Genomic DNA, 24,929 nt, shown 5'->3' on the forward strand with positions numbered 1-24,929 from the left:
TGTTAGATAAAATCACAACTAATTGACTAACAAATGAACTAACTCACCCACTAACTATTGTACAGTACTGCACTGACTTTCAACGATATCAACCAAATTCATTAACAAACGCGCTGGTTTAGCACTTAGCACCTATAAAATGTGCCAACTTCAACTATTATCTTACTAACCAGCACAGTAGTCACGTCAAAGTAACTGACTGACTAATTAACGGACTCTCTTACCAAGTAGCTGACTGACTAGCTGATCAGCTAATAAGCTAGCAAGCTAACTAAATTACCGACGAACAAACTAACTTTAACGAACCAACCTACAAACTATTGTGCTAACGCACTAAGTACCAACTGAACTAATTTACTAAATAAACTAGCAAGCTAACTAAATTACCAACTAACTAACTAATGAAGGAACCTATTATACTAACAGTGACTAACAACCGAGCTAACTTGCTAAATGACTGGCTAGCTGATGAACTAACAAACTCAGAGGCTAACTATCTAAATTACAAGCTAATGTTCCAACTCACTAGACAATAACAAGCGTACCAAGTAACTTAATAACTAATTTATTAAGACATTGACTAACTGTAAAATCTAAGTAACAGACTATAGCTAACTAATACGCTAGTGTATTAGCTACCGTGCTAAAAAAGTCAATAGCCTTGCCTTGTGTCTTCATGCTTGGTGGAGGTAATAATTACTTCTGATTGTCAGAGTACATGAATTACGCAACATGTGAATTATGCATGTAACACTGGACTGTATCATACTGAGAGCTGTTCCTAATATTTTGACCACCCCATGTCTATAAATAGGCTTACAAAATGTCAAATAAGATTTAATATTAAATGTAATATTTAAGATATATGAACCTGTTAAAAAAAAAATACAATGTCATTGTCAAGGTAACGCAATGTGCGCGCGTGTTCTCTAACGTGACCTTTCTCCATATGTTGTGTGTGCGCGCGCAGCGGTCGAAGACGTCAAGCAAGCAAGCTGATGATGCTGACATTCAACATGACTTCCCTCTCTCGCACATGCATACATTTATACTCTCTCATTAAGCCGCTTTCACACGGCTTGTTAGAGACCACATTTCACGGCGTTTTCCCGCATGGCTGTCTTCTGTAAACGACGATATGTCGGGGATGAAGTCAATCTGGCAATTTTCCACCTATATGGTTGACTGTGTGTGGGAAAGTTTAACAACCGGACACTCAATCTCTTCTTTCGTCAGGATTTTTTTTATTTTTTTATCTGTTTCCGTTTTGCAGCAATTAGCATTCAAATATATCTAAGTCTTATCATTATTCACAAACCGCTTGTAAACACTGTCAAAAAGAGTTTGTTGCAACATGGCCCTGGTTGATCTCTTATTCACTGCCACCACCTGCTGGCAGTTTTTGTAATTACTACCATTGCTTCAGCCGTTCTCTGCATTTCAGAGGCTGCATCAAAGCCTTCTGTATGCTCTAGCGTAAAAAACAAAAACATAAAACGTCTTTCGGACACTTAAATCTTTTAAAAAATAGAACGTATTTATACGTTTTTGGGGGCAAATGAGTTAAATGGAATGTCACAGTGCGTCATGATAATTCAATGGGGATTGTGGTGCTCCTTGTAATTTGTGCGCTTTGGCCACCTGGGGGCAGTATATAATAAAATCATGCTGACAAACAAAGAAGACTTTTATCTGGGTTACAACACCGCAAGTCTGATGCTATTCGTTAGCTATTATATGTTAGCATTAAGCTAGCAGACTTGAATGCAAAGCTATGTGGTTGTTGAAAATGCACAAAACTGTCATTGTAAACACTGTCAAAAAGAGTTTGTTGCAACATGGCCCTGGTTGATCTCTTATTCACTGCCACCACCTGCTGGCCGTTTTTGTAATTACTACCATTGCTTCAGCCGTTCTCTGCATTTCAGAGGCTGCATCAAAGCCTTCTGTATGCTCTAGCGAAAAAAACCAAAACATAAAACGTCTTTCGGACACTTAAATATTTTTAAAAAATAGAACGTATTTATACGTTTTTGGGAGCAAATGAGTTAAATGGAACGTCACAAAGCATCATGATAATTCAATTGTAATTTGTGCGCCTTGGCCACCTGGGGGCAGTATATAATAAAATCATGCTGACAAACAAAGAAGACTTTTACTCTGGGTTACAACACCGCAACTCTGATGCTATTCGTTAGCCTGCCCATGGTGTTTCCTATTATATGTTAGCATTAAGCTAGCAGACTTGAATGCAAAGCTATGTTGTTTGTTTAAAATGCACAAAACTGTCATTAAGTTTGCATGTTTACTTTTTTTTTTTTTGCCCTCCAGACCACTAGGGGGTGCAATAATGCAGCATTAACATGTCATCTGTGTCCTTTGTCAACCAGACATGTCTGGAGTTGGAGCGTTACCTCCAGACGGAGCCCAGAAGACTGTCGGAGCTCCTGGACGAAGACCTGGACCGCCTCCTGGCGCCCGCCCTCACGCAGGGCGGCGACAGCGACGAGGATCTCATAGACCCCCTCCTGGCCGGCTTCCCGGCGCAGCCCAGCCCGCTCCCCAAAGTCCACGCCAAACTCCTCCAGACTCTGACGGACAGCAAGGACCCGGTCTTAGTCACGGGTGTCAGCGCCGCCCAGCTGAGCGCCGCCGTCACGTCGCTAACGCCGCCCTCGTCCCCGGAGTTGGGGCGCCACCTGGGGAAACAGGTGGGCGGCGCGCTCACGCTCAAGCTAGTGGCCAAGAAGGTGGGCCTGGGGGCGGCCAAACTGGTGGCGGCCCGGGCGCTGACGTCTCCTCCGCCGTCCCAGCCTCCTGGTTCGGTGGGCGGGGCGCTCAGTGACGGGGAGCAAGGTGGAGGGCCCGGCCTGGCGGGGGACTCGGCGGACAACAAGAAGAGAATACACAGGTGTCAGTTTAATGGCTGCCGCAAGGTTTACACCAAGAGCTCGCACCTTAAGGCGCACCAGAGGACGCACACAGGTAACACAAATACGACACGTTTACAATATTAAATGGTCTTATAATGTGTTCCTCAATACTTTAATTGCTTACATCAATTAAGTCCTCCTCGCCAGTAGTTGGCACTATACTGTGACAGTTTGACACAATGAAAGGACTTTTTGTTATTTATTTTTTTATTTTTTTTTTTTTATTTATTTTTTTTTTTTACAAAACTCTAGCAGTGTATGACATGGTTCTATGATGCACTCTTAAAGCTGCTGGGTCAAATCTCATATTGGAAAAATAACAAAATATTGTTTTTGTACATAATAACAGCAGTGACGGAGAAATAGGTTTGACCACGTCATAAATTTCATGTGCTCCTATTGGCTAAGCAGCGCAAAGTATGATTCATATAGTTTTTTTTTTAAAAGGAGATGTTGAAAACTATTGGCTGATATGACTGATTTATAGGATTGATAACTGGCCAAAACATTCCTAATTAAAAATAAATATAAATAATATAAAAAATATTAAATAAAATATAAAAAATAATAACGAATTAACTACAAGAGTGTGCTAGAACTGCACAAATGGAATACGATTTCGTCTTTTTAACAGATGTGCTGCTTTTAATATCGTGAGGACTGAGAATAAAGCCTTGTGGTACACCACAACATTATCAACCTCACACTGTGATATGCTCAAGACTACACTACAACTACATTTTGTAACCTATGCTATGCTAAGTGTCATCATGCTTTGTGACGCGTGTGGATCCTTGACACATGACACACACAACATGCATGCTCATCGTGTGTGAACGTGCGTGTGTGTGTGTGCGGGGCCGCAGGTGTCAGACAGGCGCTCGTTTCGCACCCGTCTCCTCTAATTGCCCCCCGCACCCCAATCAACCACCCCCCCCCCCCCACACACACACACACACGCTCACACGCACGCCGAGGGAGGCGGGCCCGGGCCTGATGCCGCGGCAACCATGACGCCAGCCAATTATTGCGCGACGAGGCAAGGATGCGTGATGGGGAAGTCACCTAGCAACTAAGGGAGCGTGTGTGTGTGTGTGTGTGTGTTTGCGACGGGTGGGAAGGTGTGGGAGGGGGTGAGAGGGAGCGAGGGAGCTTGACAGACACGAACAATCCGACAGCCAATTAGGGAGGAGAGTGATGCAGTTGCCTAGCAACCAAAGTCAAGCAAGAGGAGGAGGGGGGCAGTGTGGGGATTGGGGGGGGGGGCTGTATTGAGTGGGCATACACCTTCATATTTATTTTATAAATGAACATTTTGGTATATTTATGTTGTGCCAAGGTCCATCCAGTAGCGGCACGTGTTCTCGCGGTTAGCATGTTAGCACTTTTGATACAGCATGATTTTTTAATTATTATTAAAATAATATTTATATTCAACATCTGTCTGCCTTTCAATCCATATGACAACTATGTAAAAGTTTTCCTGATAGGAAATAGCCTGTATCGTATTGCAAATGTAAAAAAAAAAAAAAAAAAAAAAAATTCAATTGATGTGACATTGATTTATGCTCATTGTAAATCCAAAAAAAGCGGATTAGGCTAATTAAACGGCTAATTAAACAGCTAATGAAAGCGCTAATAAAAGCGCTATGCTTGTAATGGGAGGGGAGGACGCCGCCCATCCACATGTCTCACACACACACACACACACACACACACACACACATGCCGTAGCATCATGGTGGATTAGCGGCGCCAGCGGCGCGCGGGATTATCCGCTAACAAGAGCGTGAGTGCCACCAGGACCCCCAGGCACCGCCGGAGTGCCAGGCCACCTTCACCGTGACCATGTGACGTCACAACATGACCATTAAATGTCACGATGATACGAGTTTCGAAAATCAATAATCTGATTGGATTACAAAACAGAACAAGGATTGTGTGTTTAGGTTTCTGCGTGTGTGTAAAATGTTGTGTTTATGTAAGGGTGTGTGAACGTGTTTATGAACTTTAAACACATGCATCGCATTTCATCCAATTAGGACTTGTTAAGACCCTGAATTATTACCGCCACACACACACACAGGAGCAGTAGGTGGGCTGCATAAAGTCAATTCATTAGGTACGCCAGATAATGACATCATCATGCTCACTTTTGATTGACAGCGATGAAACAATTGTGTTTCTGGCCGTGGTCTAAAAATGAACGGTGACAGATTGGTGACCGTCCCTAATATTTTGGCCCTGTGTCAAACACACGCACACATGCCGGGAACAATACAACATCTCTGAGGGAGGGAACTTCATTTACATGTCAGATAACACCTCGGGCTGTGTGTGTGTGCGTGATTTGTAATGAACGCCAGTAAAGACTTAATTTCCTGCACATTTATGACTGTTTATTGTGTTCAAGCGGCGGGGCGTGGGATGTCGTGCTGACCCCCTCTTTTGTATTTGTATGTGTGTGTGTGTTAGGCGAGAAGCCATACAAGTGCTCGTGGGAAGGGTGCGAGTGGCGCTTTGCCCGCAGCGACGAGCTGACGCGACACTACCGCAAACACACCGGCGCAAAGCCCTTCAAGTGCAACCACTGCGACAGGTAAACACACACACACACACACATCTGTGATAACATCAAAGTGAAACACTGTTAAATGTGGAATCAGTTGTGCTCAAACAGTAAAGCAATAAAACAGTCGGTCAGCCACGAAGAGACAAAGAAAAAGAAAAAAACACGCTGATCTGAGATCTGTGACACTCATAGTTCATAAGCACACACACACACACACACACGTTTGTCTTTGTATCTTAGTGGGGACATCTCATTGACATAATGCATTTCCTAGCCCCTTAGCCTAATCTTAACCATCACAACTGATTGCCTTACCTGAACCCTTAACCTAACCTCAACCAAAATCCAATTCAAACCTAAACTCTTGGCCCACCAAGATGGCCCCACAAGGATAAGTTGGTCTCCACAATGGTAGTTAAACCGGGCGGAAAAAAAACTTGAGTAAGGGCCCCAAAATGTAGGCACACACACACACACACACACACACACACATGTTTGTCTTTGTATCATCGTGGGGACATCTCATTGACATTTCCTAGCCCCTCCCCCTAACCCCAACCATCATCAAAAATGATTGCCTACCCCCCCCCATTCCTTACCCAAACCTCAACCATAACCCAATTCAAACCTAAACTCTAAAACCAAGTCTTGACCCTCAAAAAGAGGTCTGAACTTGTGGGGGACCACCAAAATGTCCCCACCATTTCAAGTCGGTCCCCACAATGGTAGTTAAACCTGGAAAAGCACGCGTGTATGGGCCCCACAATGTGGCAAAGACAAAAGCACACACACACACACAATCTCATATGTACTTACAAATATATAAAAATGTGCACATGTACACACATACACACACACTTGTATACACACAGACTCCCATTTATGCACACGCGTACTTGCAAACCTGAAAAACGTGCACTCAAACACACACGTCCACACATGTACTATCACACACCCACCTACACACACAAACGTACACACATTGACATGCGGATACACATGCGCGGACTCGCACGCGCACAAATGCACAGCTACAAACACACACACACACACATTAATCATGGCTAATCAAGCAGGGGCCCCTTAAGGTGAGGATGAGGACGAGGAAGAGCACACAAAGAAGAGTGAAGATGAAGAGGATTTTGAGTGAGAGGGGCTCTCAGTGTAACCAGCTGGACCCCCAAAACTGACACACACACACACACACACACTAACCGCATGGCCATCTGTCCACACGCACACACTTGAGTCACGTGTGCGTCTTCGTTGTGCTGTCTTTGCTGAGCTAGCAAAAAAGCCACGAGGCTGACAGAGAGACGGACGGACGGACGGACGGACAGACAGGCGGATCAATAGGTCCATCGATGGACAGATGCATTGGTGATAGTGAACATACTGAATATTGATGCCGTGTCCTCGTTTGCAGGTGTTTCTCCAGGTCCGACCATCTGGCGCTGCACATGAAGCGCCACGTCTGAAGGGGGCGCCGCCGCGGAGCAGGACAGAAGAACAAGGAGGAGGAAGAGGCCTGCCAATCACCACGTGGCGTCTTACAGGAGGAGGGGGAAGAGGAGGAGTAGTTAGATTGTCGTTATTCATTCACTTACACTCACTCACTGTTTTTGACGCGTCGTCTTCGAACGCATCACGCCGGTTTAGCTTTTGGACTTTTCGTGGAAAAAGTCGTCACATGCTCGTTCTTTGTACAGTCAAAATTTTTTGGGGGTATTTTTGGTGGCGTTGAGTCACGAGAACGCCATCCAGCCGAAGTAAACGACGCAATCTGACATCCCAGAGACTCGCCGCCATCTTGTCGGCTCTCCTCTGCCGCCAACGGCGCCCCGCGGGACACTTGGCGGAAGAAAATGCGCAGCGACACTTTGATTTTTTTCTACTGGGAGAACCACGACGACACTTCTTGATGACAATTGAGATACTTTTTTGCTGTTTTTCTCATTTGGAGAAAAACGTCTTTGAACTTAGCAGAATGTGAGAGGACTGGCAAAGAAACAGGAACAGGAAGTGCTTTTTTAACTTCCTGTTTGTGCCACAGGATGAGTGTGGTCAAAAGGGACGCCACAAACTAGCTTGTACGTTAGCCGCTAAGTTAGCTGCTCACTTAGCCGCTAAATTAGCTGCTAACTTGGTATCTGATGACTGCACTTTTATTTTCTAACTTGATTTTCATGTTTTTTTTCTACTTGTAACAAAAAAAATCTACAAAAAATGGAAGAAAATCACTAAAAACACACGATGAACACACACTGTTCATGTTCAAATGGCTTTTCACACTTTTCACACTTTTTTTTCCTGATGACAAATGATCTTATCCTGGTTTCCATGGCAACCTTATCTTGATCCGCTTCTGTCATGCTTTTCTCTTTGGAAACATTAACCATGGACGCTCGAACATGGACGCTGGAAAATCGCGCCTCCCAAATCCCCCCCTCCCTGGTACCGCCGACGGCATAAAAACCTGGAGGGGGGTCCCCACAGTGCAGCTCGGAACAATCAATACCAAAAAGGTCCAGCGTGGTTTCACCATTTCGAGGCAGCTCCACCACGTTTCTGAGGGAAATGGGGTACGATGTAAAAATTCACCGCCATTAGCCCCTTTCATGCTGTCTATCAAAGCCATGTTTTACCCGATTTGCTGTTCCGTGTTCTGGTTTCAGAGGTAGAACTAGAGGCAGAATGATGGCTGTGTGAAAGGAGATGGTGGAAAAAATTTTCACCCATGGCCAATTTTTTGCGCAAGCAGTCTGTGTGAAAGGGGTTACCGCTTTCAAAACTGCATCTGCAGTAGTGCTCTTAATGAGACGTACAATCACGGAGGGACGCTAGTAGCGCTTTTAAAAGCACGAACGTGTGAGTGTGTCTGCGTTAAACTTATAAAAATATAAATTGGTCATTCCAAAACTTGCTTCTGCCTCCCTCAACCTGCTTGGTTTGTTTCGGCCTGACTTCCAACCAAACTCCAGATTAGCGTTAGCACTATTAGCATCCACAGGTTGTCTCCACTATTCAGTGAGCGACTAATGAGGCTCCTTTGGGTCCGCAGGGAAAATAAACGAAGAATTTGTTGGCGTTCCAGAGGTCTAAACCCAGCGGACTCCATTAGCAGTGAGCTAACAAAAGATCATATTAGGATAAATGGCCACTTCATGCTAAAAATGGCCTTCTGGTGTAAGATAATGTGGCTTTTATAGCCAATTTAGCAGCTTGAGCAATAGCTTTAGTGTAGTTAAGTCATATTAGCGCTGTGCTAGTAGCTACTAGACTGAGGCTAGCTTAGCATCGGTGGAGGTCTTCTTCGGGTTAGTTTTAGCTTAGGGTTAAGATTGTTCACTCCAAATGATTCCAAAGAGAGACTCACCAGCCAATCATGGGGCAGGACTGGCTGAAGTAGGCGGCCCCATCTCACCAGTCGCTAGCTGTGTCCGTTAGCTTTTGTAAATAGCGTGACTTCCTTAGCCACTTCCTGCTTTAGTTCTTGCCAACGTTGCACTACGTGATCACAATTCTTGCACTGCTACCTGGCTAGCCAGCTAGCGTAGTCTCATCGCACTTGTCGCAAATCCGCCACGCCACCAGGACAACAACGCGTCACATATCCGACACCTGTCAATCAAATGCCTTGGCACTCAGTCACGTGACTCTCTTGGCGTCGCTGCTATCACATGACTCACTAACGTCATTAGCGTGTGTTTGTTTAGCACCTTTTTACAACCCAAACACACCACAAAAATTGGGGGTTTTTTTGGGGTGAAATTTGTCACTTGAAACATAAGTAATTTTGGGCGTGACACTGACACATGAAAAATGGGGAAAGCGGTACTGCAACAGAGCTAGCTCGTTCAAGGCATTCCAATAATGTTTGAACAAAAAATGTGACAAATTTTGTGAAAATAAAATACTCAAAGCAAGAAGATGGCTTTTAGTTGTGGTCACTGAGTCGCAAAACATAACTCGCTGCATTAGCACCTTTTTAGACCACACGTTTTTTTTCAACAAATTTCTTCAAAATTCACTCAAAACATAATGAGTCGAAAAACGGGCCTTTTTCAACATTGGCTCAATATTCTCTAGCATGAAATCCCAACTAAATATTTGACATTCTCTGGAGTGACTCAATGGCACCCCTAAAGAGGCAAAGTGGTACTGCACCAGAGCACAAATTCGGTCATTCAAGGCATTCAGATATTTTTTTTTTAATCACTGTGTTGATTACGTTTGAACATCAACTAACACGACGTTAAGTGACATTTTTCATGAAAAAGAAAAATACTCCGATCAAATCAATTTTCTTTGTGGTCACTGAGTCCCACCGCCGACACCTTTTTCGCTGTACAAAGTGTTGAAATGATATGATTTGTATGATACATTATGTTGTTTATTGACGAGGGAGAGTTTATTTTTGTTACTGGATGTGTTTGATAATTGTTTTTTCTAAATTGGTATTGTATCATATCTATGCAACAAGTGTCCAGTGGAGCCTTTTTATTTAAGAATGTACAAATATGTGTAATAAATGGTAGAACTCAACTCTTGCTTGTGTGCATTAAATCTGATCTGATTGTTGTAATGTCGGAAGCATCCACTAGGTGTCAACTTGGCTGTTAAGCATGTTTCAAAGCAAACCAGGTGAAACAGCATTTAGCTGTTATGCTGCACGCACATGGAATGAGTTGCCATCACAAGTGTGCTCTTTCAAATCCAGATAAAAAAAAACTTTGATTAAAGAGTTAAGTTTACAAACAAGTGTGACCACCAAGCAAGTGCGCGCGTGCGCTTTCCCAGCATGCTCGGCACCCAATTAAAGCTCCTGATCACATTAGCATTCTGCCGCCGTGTATCCAGCAGGTGGCTGATGGGAAGTCAGCCAGCGGAGGCGACCAATTAAAAGTCAGCCAGCAGGTGGAGGCAGCCAATTAAAAGTCAAACATTCCTGATGCCCTCCAGCGTTACCGCGAGCGTCAACCGGGCAACACTACGCGTGGGAGAGCAGATCGGCTACATGGTCAGTTACCCACGATGCACTGCAAATCTGCTCATACCTTTCAAATGTCGATTTATTTATTTATTTACTGTGTGTGAGGGTGTTTGAATGTCATTATCTTTGTCTTATTTTTTTTTTGTTAATGTGTGTGTGGGGGGGGGGGGAGCAATCAGCCAAAAATCTGACACAACGAGGCTGTTTTGGACTCAGACGCAGAGGAAGAGGGTAAAGCAGCTTTTAATTAACAAAACAAAAGCTCTTCAATGAGAGAGGAAAAATAAAGACTATACAAACATCAACTGAAAGCGCTCCAAAAGGGAGGAAGTTCACAACTACATTCAAAAACAAAAATCACTCTATGACTAAACAAAACTAAGCTATACAAAATTACAAACAAGGGTTCTCTCACGAGACAAGGCAAATAAAGGCAATTGGATATCAAGGCTGTGGTCTATGGCAGGCTTCAGTGGCTCAAACGAAAACACTTCGGCACAAGACAGGGAAAACGCAGACTATTTAACACATGAGGGGTAATGGGGAACAGGTGGAAACAATCAGGGATCAGGGTTGACGCAGACACCACACGAGGAAGGGCAAGTGACCTGAAACGAGAGGAGTCAGACTTTTCACAATAAAACAGGAAATGACAAGACACCCTCACCGCGGTGTGACAAAATCTTCCAATTATAGTCCAGTTAAATTGCATTATAATTGGATTGAATCGTGTCATATTGCATCATATCACAATTGTAGTGATTCACATTGCATCAGTCGTGATTGGGATGTGTCGTGCGCCACCATGCTAACAAGGTACCGCACAGCAACGCGTCGTAAATGCTCGTCCGCTCTGAACGTGCGCTAACAAAAGTGTTTTGTTTACGCCGTGGAGGACGACGACTCCTCCTCAGCGTCTGTCTCGTTAGCGCTAATTGGACGTCTCGCTCGTTAGAGAGGCAGAGTAAGCTAACGAGCTGGAACTTTTTGATTTTGTTGGGAGTGCCACCACGTGTCAAATTAGGGAGTTGCGGATGCCTCAACGTGGATGTCTTCAAGGAGGAGTGGGGGGGGGGGGGGGCACGGATGTAAGGTGGAGCGTGGGGGGGGGCTCATTCCTCATTTGTTGTGCTCACTTGTTGCCACGGAAACAATCTCCCCAAAGGCGAACCCTTACTCGGGATGCCCTTTAGCGCACATGTTTGTGTCATGAGTTGAGCAAAACAAAATGGAGGTTTGCTGTGTTCAATTTCCTGTAACGGCAATTTGGTTGATTTATTCATTCATCAACGGATGAACCACCAAAATCTTTTTATTTATTTGTTTATTTTTGGTACAATATGCTACACAGTGCGTGATATTAATTTTCACAAAGGTGTAATAATTGTGCACAATTATTTATTTATTTTAATCATTCACCAAAAAAAAAAGAAGAAGGCTAGACCACAAATAATAAAACAATATATCTAATTACTTACTTGCAAAAATCTAACATTTGTGCATTAACTAGTGATGCTTGGTCATAAAAAGTTGCATTTTGGCCCACCAAAAATGCTACAATTCGATTTTCACTAATATTTTTTGGGTGGTCCAAGTAGTTTAAAATGTGTGTATAAAAATGCAATTGTTGAAAACTAAAAGTTGTATTTTGGCAAAAAAAAAAAGAAAGAAGGCGAAACTGTACTATAATGCAATTCTATATTTGGTCAAAAAAGTACAATATTGTGCACAAAAATGCAATAGTTGATCGCCCCAAAAAATGTCTACCTTGCCAAGGTTAATATTTGTTCCCCATTTGTTCCCTCATTTTTTGATCACAAAAAGTTGTATTTTAGCAGAAAATTCTACTTGGATCAAATCAAGCAGCATTTTGGAATCAGTAGCGAATTTTAAGAAAGATGGAGAGACGTTGTAGGCGGGAAGACAGGGGGTGAGGAGGCGGCCAGCGTGCGTGCGTGTGCGTGTGCGTGCGAGTGCGTGTGCGTGTGCGCACGTATGTGTGTGTGGGGGCGGGCACAGGTTGTGAGTTCAAGTTTTGAAGAAAAAGAAAAAAATTCCTCCCGCACCAAAAAAAAAAAAAAAAACACGTTTTGGGATCGTGATCTCACAGAGGAGGCGAGTGTGTGCGTGTGCGTGTGCGTGTGCGTGTGTGTTCCAGTAAGATGATGTCATCTCTGAATAAAATATGTTAGAAGAACAAGCCATGATGTCATAATTTGACAGGAAACGGAACACACATATAAAAGGTTACATGTGAGGATGGCTTTTAAAAAAAAAATTTGAATAATTATTTATTATAATAATCACTCCGTATGATTGTAAATGATGATTATCAATGAATGTACAGTACTTAATTAAAATTAATCTTCATCACCTGCAGCCTTATCATCATCATCCACTCTGTGTGTGTGTGTGCGCGCTCTCATTAAATGTTGATGCTCTCTGTGAGCTAATGGATGCTAATTAGCGCTCAAAGGCTAATGGTCACTGACTTCTTCTTCTTCGCTATCGATTTCTTGCGAGTTTGGACTCAAAGTGTCTATAAAAGCTTAGAAATGTCCTCATCAGACCTCGAAGTATCAAATAATAGTGCACTTTGCTTTTTAGTTGGCTTTTTGGGACATGTTTTATGAACTGATAAAACGTAAGCAGGCGCATCCTTAGCAGAAAACACTGCGGTGGAGTCCAAATGCTTTTGACCAATCGATGATGCAAAGGACTTTGGTTTAGATCTTGTGTGACTGGTGTGGTGAATGTGAGCCCGTTTGATGCTACGTTAGCTTCTCGTGCTAAGCGCCGTTACAGGCAAAGTTAGCATGGCGTAAGCAGAAACATTCTATGCTTTGGTATGATAGGACTCTCTCAGCAGCTTTTTTTGTGAAAAAATTACCTCGATTAAGATGTCCCTTGACTTTCTTACATTACTTTTGTTTTTCATGCTGGCTCATCATAGCTAGCGAGCCATCAACTGGCTAGCTGCCATATGCGAGTTCACGTCTAGTAAGCACAAACATTCTAAGCTTAGCATAGCTGGACTCTGTCAGCAGCTTTCTGGAAAAAAATTGAATTTAACTTGGATATGCTGTGACTGATGCTACATTAGCCTTTAACGCTAACTGCTAGTTAGCTCGCATCAACTGGCTAGCTGCCATATGCTGAAAGGTAGCATGGCATAAACAGAGACATTCTAAGCTTAGCAAGATATGACTAGTCAGCAGCTTTTTGGAAACTATCCACTTAAATGTAGATCTTCTGTGACAGTTCGATGCGACATTAGCTTCTCATGCTACCTAGCCGTCATCTGGCCAAGCTGCCTTATCCGGAGAGTTAACGTTATGTCAGCGGGCAATTCTAAGCTTGGCACGCCAGGTCCCTCAGTCTGCAGCTTTTGTATTCAAATGACTGATTAAGATGTTTAGTGTAACTGTTGTGTTACATATTTTGCTTGGAGGAGGTAAACAACAACTTGGCAATAATGTCAGTAGCATCGTTGCAGCGTCTTCCATTTTCCCTGATGTCCATTGTGCTTCATAAGGAAAATAAGCTTTTTTTTTTGGGGGGGGGGGGGATATGTTCCATGTTCCATGACAACGTTTTGATGCTTTTTGTGCACGTAAACGACGGCGGGTTGTCGTGGTGATGAAAGTCTTCCGACAGCCTTTCATGCGCTCCCAAATATGCTTGTCATGAGACTTTGTTTGACGTCCTCGCTGACATGTTTTTTTTTTTAAATATATATTTTCATGGCTTTTATCCTTTCATTTGCTTTTTAGTTTCTTTTTTTGTGTTTTTTTCAGACGGGAGTGCGCAGTGTCCTTCTCGTGTCATTACAGCAGTGAAATGTTTTTTTGTGTGTGTCTTTTGTGTGTGTGTGTGAAATGACTGTCATTGTCATTTTCTTTCCATCGAATGAGACCAAAGCAGCACAGTCCATGATTACCTCTATCGCAAACAACATCAAAGTCTATGGCAAGCTGTTTGAACATTTTATTTTCATATCCTTGATCCAGCTAAACTAGTACGCTTATTAAAAAACAGTCGTTCTACTATTGCACTGAATCGTCTTACTATTGAGGACAATGAATGTAGTAGCTGTATATGAAGGATATTGAATAAATAATCGAAACAGCATGACAATTACAGATTACCTGTGATTTTCACAGTGTAGTTTATTTAACAATTGAATGTAATTTGTAACTCTTCTAAAAAAGATGGCATCTTGCTGGATGAAAAATGGCAACAAAATGGCCGACTGCTTATTTGAATCTTACGCGGCAAGTTGTGATGTGTCAGTCGGACACACTGGTGCGAGATGCTAATGTTTTAAGATCGGTGAAAAATGGCACCTTCAAATCAAAATGGCCGACTACCTGTACGTCTCAAAAGCGGTGCTTCGTGATGATTTTTATGCATCTTGTCGTGATGGTAGTGCAGTGTTGCCACAGTTTGAAGAAAAAAAACAACTTGATTTTAAAAGTAGTTACATTACTGATTACTTGGTGTTAAAGGCAAATCCGTTACGTTATATTAATTTATTTGTTACAGTCAGCAGTTGCAGAAAACACCGCTTCAACATAAAAATGACATGTTTTGTCAATACCGGAAGCTAATAAATAACATGAGTTCAATTTTAGTTAGATTTGCGTTCATCCTGCCATGATGGAGCCGCTTGCCGGACTTCGAGTCAACCGGACGGCAGAAGAAGAAAAAGAGGAAGAGTGCTGAGGGATTTGATGAAAGCTTGTATAAAGCCAACAAGTGCGATGGTTGTAAACAAGCTAAATCCATTAAATTCACGGTCAGTGCTCGATGGACATGCTACACGCTAACAACGCTAACACTCACTGGCAATATTTCTGCGTTTAAAAAAAAACTAAAAACGCCAGAATTGAAAGGTTCACATGAAAAACAAGTTTGAGTGACACCAGTCAAAAAGAATTAAGAGGAGAAGTTTTGAACTCAAACATTTCCTGTGATGCTATTTGTGCTTTTTGTTGTGGTTTTGGTTCCAAGGTAGCATTTAGTGGGAGGCAGAGAGTTAGAAGATTGTAGCATCTGGCACCAGTGTGTCAATTTACACGGAATCTGGCACCTGTGGACACATGAAAATCACTTCAGAAACTATGCTGTGAAACATACACATAGTCAGCCATTTTGATTCTAAGGCGCAATTTTTTTCTGGCTTTAAGGGAAAGTATTATTTACTATTACTATTACTATTTTTTCTCTCAATACAGTACATATATAATGGCCATTGATTATATGCAAATTTTCACTATTCGCAGCCGACCCATTTGGGGGTTTGGGGGTGGGGGGGGGGGGGGTCTGCTGTATGTAATATATAATAGATGACATTTAGGAAGTCACTTGCCTAACTCTGTTTGTCCTCATCACATCCTCATCCTCTTCGCTGGTGTGTCTCCCCTCGTCTCTTTCCTCGTCGGTCGATTCAAGGTGACAAGTTCACGTCGTCTTCTAGGGAGGCCTCCTCTGCTGACCTACTTTGACACACACACACACACACACACACACACACGCGCGCGCACTCGCAGTCCAACGGTATCCACATTCAACAGTGGGTTTGCATCTCAACGTCAGCCTTTTGTTTGATCTTCAGGAGCAGTGATGAAAGTATGATTTCATGTTGTCATAATAGGGTGTTGTGTGTGAAATGTAACGTGTGTATGTGTGTGTATGTGTGTGTGTGTGGGGGGGGGGGGGGTGAAGAGGGGTGAATACTTCGGGACACAATTTTGTCTTTAATGCGATGTGCTGCTCCCTCAGGTGTACACGCCATTAAATATAGCATTCATGGCACTTGATTTTTTAAAGGTCTTTAAACACTTTTAAAACAATACAAATACATGTAATATTTTGAGAGGGAACAAGTAAAAATATTTTACAAACAGTGCTACAGTGTCCCTATATATGTTTGCAGTAAACAAATCTCGATTCTTCCAAACTAACAAACTTAGCTCATCAACTCACAATATATATCAATAATTATGCCCAAAATGTACATTTAAAATAAACATACTGCTCACTTTCTGTTGGTGTAAAAATCAACATTACAGCAGATGACAAGGAATAATTTTCCCCGTGCTGAAATGCTTCCTGTTTCATTCTTCTTCCCTCCAATTTACATGGTCTCAAACTAAATAAGTGTGCCACCACCTAGTGGTCAGCAGTGGAACTACACATAGTATAAATTACATGAAAATAGAGTTATCAACTGTACAAAATGGAAAAAAAGCGAACTAGCGGGACCGCAAATCTGGAACTCGTTATCATTAAGCGTAGACAAAGTTACGTTTAGTATGAAACTAAATTTCAACGGGTGGTATCAATAAGTAGCTTGAAGCCTCTCTTTTGAAGAATTGCTCACTAGCTGCCAAACTGGAGTGAGTTGAGACAATGATATTGTTATCATAATGCTACATGTTATCATTTATAGTATAGTGGTAGCAGTGCCTTCAGCATGTTTCTACTTGAGGGGTTGTTGGGTATGGGAGGGGGTTATGGTAGTATCCCCCGGTGCCCGAGGGACGAGGCCGAGGGGCCGGGTCTGGATGGTGGATGTGGGCGGAACCAGAGCCGCAGCGAGACGCGCTGACCTGGAAGGCGAATGTTAGACTAACAGCGCTGAATGATTCATGCGAGACAATGTCGGCCGCAGCGACACCTTCATCTTTATTTGATGGCGGACGGGCGGGCGGAGCAAAGCATGCTGGGAAAAGCACACTCGCAACAAAGATTTTATTGGGAGGATACTGATAGGAGAGATTTGTTTACATCCTCATCAAACCTCAAAACTCAAGTTTAGGGCCTCAAACAAAGGTTAGGGTTTCAAATTATTGGTCCAAGCCAATGTATTTTTTAAAAAAAAAATTTAGATTAGGGTTTTAATCAAGTTTAAGAGTTTAGATTAGGATTTAAAATCAGGTTTTAGGGTTTCAGGCCATCAGGATTTAAATTATATTAAGGTTTCAAATGAGGGTTTCATGTCAATGAATCTTCATTGGCTGTTCTACATGTCAATCAATCTTCATTGGCTGTTCTACATGTCAATTAATCTTTGTTGACTGCTCTAAATGTCAATCAATCATCATTGGCTGCTTTTTGGGTCAATTGATCTTTGTTGGCTGTTCTACATGTCAATCAATCATCATTGGCTGCTCTAAATGTCAGTCCATCTTTGTTAGCTGGTTACGTGTCAACCAATATTTATTGGCTGCTCTACATGTCAATCAATGGTCATTGGCTGCTCTAAATGTCAATCAATCATCATTGGCTGCTCTAAATGTCAATCAATCGTCTTGGCTGCTCTAAATGTCAATCAATCTTCATTGGCTGCTCTACATGTCAATCAATCAATCATCACCGGCTGATCTACATGTCAATCAATCGTCATTGGCTGCTCTAAATTAAAATCAATCTTCATTGGCTGCTCTACGGGTCAATCAATTGTCATTGGCTGTTCTACATGTCAATTAATCTTGATTGGCTTCTCTAATCTTTATCAGTCATTGGCTAGTCTAAATGACAGTCATTGAAAACTTTTTTACAAAAAGAATGACGCAACTCAGTGCAGGAACAAAACAAAAATGTTATCTACTGTTTTTTGTTTTTTTTAATAATTGTAATAAAAGTTGAGGGCATTAGCAGACAAAAGGTTGCGACTTCATCCAAAAGTTGTTGTTGTGACTTCATTAAAAGGAGATGAGTGTGAGTTTATTTTTGCTGGAAATGGTCCAAGGGAGCGTTGACTCACATTGAGATTGTCCAGTGAGACAATTGAGCCAGGCTGCAGGACAGCACGGGTGTGTATGTGCGCGCGCACATGTGTCTACGCGCGCGTGCGCGCGTGTGCTCGTGCGCGCTGGGGGTCATTTTGTCAGGCTGTCAGAGCCGCTCGCCTCATGTCCGTGTCGCCTCCTTCCCGCCGCCATCTTGTTGCTCTCGGGAGGCCGCCGCTGCGCCCCTTATTAATGCGTGTGAGTGTGTGTGTGTGTGTGTGCGCGCGCGCGCGCGCGCTGGCCTATATTTGACACCCGCACATCCAGATGGTGGCGCTGGCCCACTGGCCTCCGCGCGCAAGGCGAACATTGACACGTTGTCAGGAAATGAACTCGTGATGTCACCTGCGGACACGCCAAGGACGTGACAGACCGCACATGCACGCGCATGTTCATGTTTTATTCCTAGACAACATCCATATTGTATCAACTTGGGCTGTTGTTTTACAATTTAATGTGACTTTAAGATGGAAGGGAATGTATTTTTTCCCATAGAAGTTAATGTCAAGTGAAATCAACTCTTCTGGACTCACCAAAGTAGTGTTTGAAGACAGGGTTAGGGTTTCAAGCAATGATTGGGGTTTTAATTTAGGGTTCAAAGGCAAGGTTATGGTTTCAAACAAAGATTCAGGTTTTGAATGAGGATTTCTTAGAAGGGTTAGGGTTTCAGATCGAGATTTCAAGATGGAGTCGGGGGTTTGAATAAGGGTTAGCATTTTCAGCTAAGGTAAGGGTGTCAGATTAGGGTTTCAAGGCAAGGTTACAATTTCAAATTAGGGTTGCAAACAAGAATTAGGGTTTCAGGCAAGTTGTAGAGATTCAATTTAGGGTTCCAAGCCAAGGTTATGGTTTCAAATGAAGGCTAGAGTGTCCAATTTAGGCTTTTAAACGTATAGCTTCAATCAAGATTTAGGGTTTAAAAGTAGGGTTCAAGACCAGGTTTGGTGTATGCGACTGTGAATGTGTTACACGTGACATTTTATGACAAAACTCTTTCTTTTGAGTCTTGCATGCAAAAATGATTTCATCTTTTTCTTGTTGCTTTTTGTGATGCCGCCTTTCGAGTCTCCCAAAGCGACCAATGAAAATCCAGGAATGTTTTTCACTCTTTTCAGCGTGAAGGCCAAATGCGCCGCTTTTTTGTGCGACCAATCGGCTTCATTAGCTTCTCCGCCCTCACAATGCGGCGAGGACGTGCGAGGCTTCAAGTTGATTTCGTCAGTCTGCACTTAAGACTATTACGCCAAGGCCGACAGCATGTGTGTGTGTGTGCTTTTGTCTTTGCTGCATTGTGGGAGCCATACACGCGTGTTCTTCCAGGTTTAACGAGGTCCTCGCAAGTTCAGAACTCTTTTTGAGGGTCAAGACTTGGTTTTAGAGTTTGGGTTTTTTTTTTTTTTTTTTTTACAGGAGAGCTCAGTATTGTTCATTCGATTTGACATCATCATTGCTCTCCTTTTTTTTTTTTTTTTCAACAAATCAATTAACTCTTTGACTGCCAAAAACGTTAAATAACGTTTAGTAAAATCCTATGGAGGAGTGCCAAAGACGTTAAAAGACGTTTGTTTCAAAACAGAGGTGAAACTAACCATTTTCTATTGTTGATTACTGAAGAACGGAATAAGGTAGAAACAAACTTTTTTTTCTGATGAAAGATGAGAGTCCAATCTTTCATTTGGTCGTATGTGTGTTTCCATAGTCCAAACACAACATTTTCTGTGGACCTTGAAAGATCAGTCAAAATGCTTAAATCGGCTGGCACTGGGGACAACCCGTTTCTGAAAACGTCTGGCAGTCAAAGAGTTAAAAAAAAATTTAATAAATGTTTTTTTTTTTTTTTTTTTAATACATATATATATACACATATACACACATATATATATATTTATATATATATATACCCTTTTTTTTGTATGTGGGTGAGTATGTGTATGTGCGTGTGTGTGTGTGTGCGTGCGTGCGTGCGTGCGAGCGTGTGTGTATTCATCAGTTCACCTAAAGCCCATTAAAAAAAAAATCCCATACTAATAATATAATATAATAATAAATTGCCAGATGCAGAAACATCAATGTAAGTTATCACGATGTAGTGGCTCTCGCTAACAGACAGAATTAAGTAACCGGAATTAGGTTAAAAAATTCTATATACGTAGACCATGTTTCTATCAATTTTGATATTTGGTTTTTATTTGAGGCAGATATTTTTTCCATTAAAATGTGATTTATGAGGAGGTTAGACCATTGGTCGATATTCAGAGTTTGTTTATTTTTCCAGTTAACAAGAATTGTTTTTTTTAGCGATAGTAAGGGCTACAAGTGTAGATTGAAATTGTTTATGTGGTAAGTCAGTTGTTGTTAGGTCACCTTGCAAACACAAGTTTGGAGATAAAGGTATCCTACAGTCCAAAATAGCGGAAAGTTTTTCTAAGACTTTAGACTTTAGAGTTTGGGTTTGAATTGGGTTATGGTTGAGGTTAGGGTTAGGAATGGGGGTAGGCAATCGTTTTTTATGCTTGGGGTTAGGGGGAGGGGCTAGGAAATGCATTATGTCAATGAGATGTCCCCATGGTGATACAAAGACAAGTGTGTGTGAGAATGAAAATCTCAATGTCAATTATTATGACGATTAATGCTTTGTTTATTGTATTCATCAACTCTCCTTTACTCCATTATATTGGATGACATTCCACTCCCTACTTGTATTTTTATATAGACATTACTTGCGCAATCTAGTTTACTTGTGCAATATGACTCTGTTTCGCCTCTTTACCAGGACTGTCTGAGTTTGAAAAACATGTAATCCCCCCCCCCCCCCCCCCCCCACACCCTCAATATTGTGATTGCAATTTAATATGCAATTATTTTTTTCAAGGTCATTTTTTGGTGTAACAAACACAAGCAGTAAATTAACTTGTATCACAATCACCTAAAACATGCATGGCGTTCTGATTAATATTGCATTTGTGGAATATGCAGCAAAATCTTTTTAAAACTGCTATATACATAAAAATTGAACTTTTTGCCATTTTTTCAACGCTTAGTCTTCATTATCAAAAGCTACCAGCAGTATGAGTGAGAATCAAGACTTGTAGAGAATATAGCCTTTAAATTATATACCTCTATAAATTGCTTTGGTTTATTGTCAGAAGAACGATAATTATTGTTGAATTATTTGTTGCAGTTAGAGGATAAATACCAACTTTTATATTAGACAATATGAACCTGACTATGAAAACTATGGAAGTAAACATCACAGGGTTGAGTTTGAGAACGTCACATGACCGAAACCCAGAAAACAGGTGAGCCATGATTGGCTCTGTGATGTCATTTTCAGTCGACGCTGTATAAATAAATAAATAAATAAAATGTACTGCCCACCAACCAAAATTACCCCCCCCCCCCCCCCAAATTGCAGCCTTTCTGATTTGAAAATTGCATTCCACTACATTGTGATGTGGATTTGAATTTGATTAATTGTTCATCCCTAACTACTAGCGACTCCATTTTACTAATCAAACAAAGCCAGGCAGTCACGTGATCGCACGTCCCCACACAAAAGCAAAGTTTTCAAAGTGACTTATTTATGTAAAACGTGACATAAATCTACACTCGCCTTACAGATAGGCTCGAGCGCACCCCTGCGACCCGAATGATGATAAGCAGTATATAAAACAAATAGATGAATTAAAAAAACAAAACAAAAAACATGATGTCATCTGTGTCTGCCTAAAACTTTTGACATTTCAATATAGAAGAGATCTGTTTGCAAAACATAATGCTTTGTTGAATAAATCCTACAAAATCTAAATACTATTTGAGTTGATTTGTGACTGAATTTTTGCCTTCATTTTATTTAAAAAAAAGTTTGAATTTTTTATTGTTGCGCAATGTCTAAATTTGCATATTCCTATCTTATATTTTTTGTCGATTTGTCATGGCTTATACAAAAAATAAATCTCAATTTACTCACCAGTTACTCCGTTTTTTTCACTGCATACTTACTCAAGTAATTAATTACTAAGCACTACTTTGTACTTTTACTTTTGAGTACTCTTACTCAAGTTCAATTTCCGGCAACTCTACCCACCTCCGGCATGGACACATCTCACTCTGGGTGACACTTTTCGCCTTCCTGCTGTGTGACCCTCAGCTGCCTCTGCTCTTTAATTAACATGTCTGCTGTGTGTGTGTGTGAGTGAGAGTGAGAGAAAGAGAGAAATTGTCTAATTAGCATGACCTCCCTTTGATCCACGGAGAATATGACATCACAATTGGGAAGATCCACAGGGATGGCAGCCTTACTGGAAGTGTGTGTGTGTGTGCGCGCACAAAGACATTTGTCCGTATACTCGAGTGTGTGTGAATGTGTCTTTAGGCACTTTTGCACCAAAGGTACCAAGAACTATTGTGCTTTCTTTACCCTAGAACTAGGAACTAAAATTGTGGAGGTGTAATATACCAAAAAGAAGACCCTGCTAGTGGTTCCAGGAACTTTTGGTGCAGGATCTGATGGAAGGCTTTTAGTTCCAGGAAGTAAAAGTTCAAGCAGGCCGCGCCATGATGTCTCCATTCGCATCTGGTCTCGACTCGTCATGTCTGCTCGTTTGCACTACCCCCCTCCACCCCTTAACTCATTCACTGCCATTGACGGCTATAGACGTCAAAAATTAATTTGAAGTATTTCTATTAGTTTAACATTTTTTCCACTTTTGTTAGCAAGAGTATGAAAACCTAGAAAAATGATTGTACATTTAAAACAGATATAAAATTGCCATGCGATTAATTACGAAAAAATTTAATTGCCCGACGCCCCTAATTTTTAATAATCTTTTCTTCGTTTTTTTTCAAGTAATTTTAATTATTTTTAAAACATTTTTAATAATCGTTTCTTTTTTTCTTTTTAAGAGAAAAGATTATTAAAAATAATGTTTTAATCATAATTAATCTCATGACTTCACTAGTTAACTCACAATTCATCAAAAAAATTATATCTGTTCTAAATGTACAATAAAAAAAACTTCTAGGTTTCCATACTCTTGTTAACAAAAGGTGGGAAAAAATGTTAAACTAATAGAAACAGTTCAAATGAATTTTTGACGTCTATAGCCGCTAATAGCAGCGAATGACTTAATGAGGAGGCGGGGACAGGTGGAATCCGCGCACAAACACACACACGTACGCACACAGATGGTGGTCATGGTCCCTGCTGGTTCTAGTGTGTTGTTGTTGGGTCCACTGAGCCACGCATGATGAAGTGGAAACTCACATATGGGGCTCAGCATCCAAACAAGTCACCTGCTATTCTACTCTAACTCTCACACACACACACACTCACACTTGAGAGGTTGTGCGACTGTCAGTACCCGTTAGCTCTGACTGCGTTACGCAACGCTACCAAGACGCTATCGCTGCATTTCCACCACAGAAATTTTCTTTACCCTAGAACTAGAGACGTTGGGTTTAATTTTGGGGGGAAAGAAAATTGCTCAGTACTTTGGGGAAGTACCGACGCCTCCCGAGTGCTACAAAATTCTTGGAACTGTCAGTGGAAATGTCATTTTGTGTTTGGAATTTTCTCGGAGCAAGAAACTTTAGCATGCAACTATTTAGTTCCAGGAACTACAAAGGCAAAAATATTTCTGAAATTTTAGATGGAAATGAGGCTTTCTTTTTTGGAACTATTCTCTGTCATTTATCGAGGTCAATAGTTCTTTTTGGAGGTCTAGGAACCTTTAGAGTCAGGTCATATCTGTTTGGAAAATTTCAGTTCCAGGAAATATTATGCAAATGTTGGTGGAAATGTGACTGCAATTTGGGTTAAGAGTCCAGGTATTATTGTCTAAATGTAGTTCCTGGGTGATTCATTGGGGCCACAAGAAGATCGTCCAGGAACCTTTACGACGGGGTCTGATTGGAACTTTTTGGTTCCAGGAACTACAAAAACTAAAAGTTTCTGGGATGTACGGCAGAAATTAGAACCTTTAGGGTGGAATGTTTTAACTTCAAGACCTGCGGGTTTATAGTAATTATAGATGGAAATGACCTTTGAACTGCTGGGTTAAAAAATTAAATAAATAAATAATAATAATAATTTTAAAAAAAAACGTAATAATTTAAAACCTTAAATTAGTTATTTTTAACCCAATTAAATGGGTTGAAAAGAAGATAAAAAATAACCTATAATGGGTTATTTTTAACTCAAGAAAGATGGGTTCAAATAACCCGATCCCATATTCGGTTAATTTTAGCACATAATGGGTTATTTTTAACCCAGCTGTTTAAAGGGTGTGGTTCTGTGGTACATGTTGTCTCAATTTAATTCCAGCTTCTTTTATCGGGGTCAAGAGAAGATCCTGCTTGCTTTGCTCAATAGCACAATTGAGAGAGGTCCAAGAACCTTTTGGATGAGCGATTGGAACCTTTTCGTTCCTGAAATGAATATGACCAAGAACTAACATTTCCAGGAAATTTGACTTTAATGGCCAAAAAAGGTTCGATCGTACTTTCGCGAGGGCCACAAACATTTGGGGCAGGATCAGCAGCACTCAACGTATTCCACTGGAACCTTTTAGTTCCAGTAAAAGTCCCTGAAGCCCCGTTCTGCATTATACTGAGCACAGTTTCTAACATTGTGA

General features: G+C 41.4%; 1 protein-coding gene and 1 long non-coding RNA gene across 3 annotated transcripts in view; one reads left to right on the forward strand and one right to left on the reverse strand.

Annotated features, from left to right (window-relative positions):
• The window catches only part of LOC144060239 (Krueppel-like factor 7), a 35,283-nt gene extending 25,233 nt beyond the window's left edge, over positions 1–10,050 (forward strand). For both annotated transcript variants that reach the window (XM_077579587.1, XM_077579586.1), the window contains 3 exons: positions 2,391–2,985; positions 5,409–5,532; positions 6,932–10,050. In XM_077579587.1, coding sequence (XP_077435713.1) covers positions 2,391–2,985; positions 5,409–5,532; positions 6,932–6,983 — 771 coding nt within the window. In that variant the 3' untranslated portion in view covers positions 6,984–10,050. The remainder of the gene's footprint in view (positions 1–2,390; positions 2,986–5,408; positions 5,533–6,931) is intronic.
• A 4,585-nt stretch (positions 10,051–14,635) lies between these two features.
• LOC144060240 (uncharacterized) lies at positions 14,636–16,753 on the reverse strand. Its single transcript, XR_013295881.1, has 2 exons — positions 15,870–16,753; positions 14,636–15,590 (listed from the first exon to the last, which is right to left on the reverse strand). It is a non-coding gene; the product is annotated as an uncharacterized LOC144060240 (long non-coding RNA).
• Positions 16,754–24,929: the final 8,176 nt, after the last annotated feature.

The sequence above is a fragment of the Vanacampus margaritifer genome, chromosome 11, assembly GCF_051991255.1.
Source record: "Vanacampus margaritifer isolate UIUO_Vmar chromosome 11, RoL_Vmar_1.0, whole genome shotgun sequence".
Taxonomy (NCBI): Eukaryota; Metazoa; Chordata; class Actinopteri; order Syngnathiformes; family Syngnathidae; genus Vanacampus; species Vanacampus margaritifer.